Here is a 2,735-nt window from a genome sequence, read left to right on the forward strand (position 1 = left end):
ACACACACACAGTATATATGTATATATTTATATAGTTTTGTCTCTTACCTGAAATAATTGCTGGCTGCTGCCAGTACAACGCGATGGCAGGAGAACACACTGGTTCCAACACACAGATCTACATCTGTCAGGGACTTCTCCAGTCTGAGGTTTTCCAGTCCATTCTGAAGAGCCAGCGTAAATCCAGTATCATCAAATTTTCGGACGTCTCCACTAGATTTTTCAATGAGCTCCCCCAGTTCTTTGGGACACCCGCTGTTGAGGGAAATGATGAAATTACCTAAATTGTTTTCCATAGATTCCCCCATTGTTGTGATGCTGTGTGTGGTATGTCTGGGTCTTTTCTTTAGATGCAGTTAGGTCACACTTAGCAAGTAAAACGGATTTCCTGCCTATGGCTCTAAAGTTATCTACAACTGTCACACGCAAAACAGGAAACTTTAAACTTTCTCAAGTTGACAACCAACATGCACCAGTCTCATTGGATAACAGGAGAGTGCTGTGTACTACAATATAAATCATGAATACAAAACATATAGACCGCAGACACAGGTGGTTCTACTTAAATAAACTGGGGTAGTAAACAAAATTGTATTTGCGCCCACTTTATTCATTATGTTTCTGCAGCAATCGTACCCGTGTCCTGTTTGACTGACAATATCTACAAGTGGTTAACAATAGTATCCTGCAATGCAGACCAAGATATGTGAGCCCCTCGGCTGCTATAGACAGGACGATTTGTCAGTGAGAATGGCAGTTGGGGAGACATGTGTTTGTGTTCTATGACAAGAGAGCTAGGCGGCATTTACTCCAAAAGCAGTAAACCTATTATTCTCTTTTCTCCATAAACAGTAAATGGTTGGCATTAACTCCTAAAATGACTTTCTTATAGATTGAATAATTTTTGAGGGGTATATAGGTTGGGGAATGCCATAATATATCAAAACAATTTATAAGTGGAATCTTCACAAGGCATTGGAAATCGAGAATGCTGAGGTATGTTCTGACCGGTAGGAGAGGGAAGCTGTCTAAGGTGAAGATTTGGGACACAGACCAACTGATTACCAGGCCAGAGTGTTGACCATATTCAGTGATGAGGAAGGGTCTGAGTCTGCCAAATAAAGGAGTATGTTGTTGGCATATAAACAATTTTTTTCAAAGTCCCCAATCTGAAGACCCTTAATATTGCGATGTGCCTGTAACACTCTTCTAGGGGTTCTACAGCTAGTGCGTATAGTGGGGATAAAGGGTACCCCTATCTTTTTTCCTCTGGAGAGGAGAAATATGTTGATGCCCAGCCATTGGCAGTGAGATTGGCGGTGGGTTGGTTGTAGAGGAGTTGCAGCCATCTAAGGAAGTTTGGCCCAGAAACTTCCTTTACAGGGCACCGACCTTTACAGAGCACACCAGAGAAAGTCCCATGTGACAGAATTGAAGGCCTTGTATGTAGTAAGGCTAACGATCACTCTTGTTCAAACTTGCTTGTGAATAGCTTGCAAATTGATGTAAAGGAGCCCGGTGTTTAGAGTAATGTTTTTCCCTCGGATAAATCCTGTTTAATTGGAATGTACAGTATGAGGCTGGTGATTACCTGGTTTAGGAGGAGGGACAGCACCTTAGAAAGGATTTTTATAGCGGTTTGTAATAATGAGATAGTTTGGTAGGATTCCAGAAGTTGTGGATTCTTCATTCTTCATTCTGGATTATTTTAATAATGGAAACATCTCCGTGTCTGATAATAAGCATTTCAGGGGGGGTCCGAAGTTTCCTGAGCATTCTCTATGAAACACCATGCATGGTCTGTTCATCTCCTGTCATGAGTTCTGATGATCAGGGAGTACAGAAGTTAACTACAATTCAATAAAAAGCACTGGCGAGTGCCATACATACTTGTTAATCCATCATAAATGTTTTTATGAGTTTCAAAATTACGGCAGCTGCCAGTGGCACACATCATGCATGCCATGGACCAGAAAGGGCAGATCAATTGACATTAATGGTCTACAATGCTGTTGAGTGTCTATCTGTGTCTCTACCTTGCTCCTCTCTATTTCCACTTGTGTTCTCCTTATACTTCTGGTAATATTGGTTGACCTGCTCCTTTCCTGCACTCCCATTTGCATGCTTCAGGTTCTAATATCCAGAATTTTGTTGAGTGCTACTTCTTGAGGAAACCCAAGTATAGAATAAGCTTATAAAGCTTGCACAAAAGGTGGCTGCTGAAGATAAACTAGCTCATCTTGTCTGCAGATCTTTTGCCTTGACTGCTTGCTGAATAACATACCCATGCCCTTTCATCGTCTACCACAGGCTTGTCTCTGATGCAAAGGCTAGCCAATTACCTTCTTAACTTAATCTATCGCTTTGACATTTCTGCAGACTACCAGACTACTGCAGACTACCAGTCATGATTCTGTTGATGGCCCCGAGCCCAGTATCAGGTGTGTCAAACCCCATATACCATAACAACCAAGCATACTTTTTCTCATGGTATATAGGATTAGAAAATTAGATGCTCACTTGGTTTAAAGTTTCTGTAAAGCCAAAACATTTCTTTTTTATTTTGGATAGAGTACAGAAGGGTAAAAACAGCTGTCACGTTATATTTTGCTGTTTGTGACCTGTTGATGAGATTTTCCTTCACCTACTGCCCCAGATACCCAACTGGAACTGAGAGGAAATTTTTTCAAAGTAAGGAGAATTCCCTTCTTAGGTAGTTCTCACTAGATTAGGTG

At 41.1% G+C, this 2,735-nt stretch overlaps 1 protein-coding gene across 1 annotated transcript in view; it reads right to left on the minus strand.

The window, feature by feature from the left end:
- KLHL6 (kelch like family member 6) overlaps positions 1 to 342 on the minus strand; it is a 45,419-nt gene extending 45,077 nt beyond the window's left edge. Inside the window, exon 1 of the mRNA XM_018574383.1 lies at positions 49 to 342. Within this exon, the coding sequence (XP_018429885.1) occupies positions 49 to 308 (260 nt within the window). The 5' untranslated portion in view covers positions 309 to 342. The remainder of the gene's footprint in view (positions 1 to 48) is intronic.
- Between the last annotated feature and the right edge of the window lie 2,393 nt (positions 343 to 2,735).

This window comes from Nanorana parkeri, unplaced genomic scaffold, assembly GCF_000935625.1.
Source record: "Nanorana parkeri isolate BGI_ZX_2015 unplaced genomic scaffold, ASM93562v1 scaffold2914, whole genome shotgun sequence".
In the NCBI taxonomy this organism is placed as follows: Eukaryota; Metazoa; Chordata; class Amphibia; order Anura; family Dicroglossidae; genus Nanorana; species Nanorana parkeri.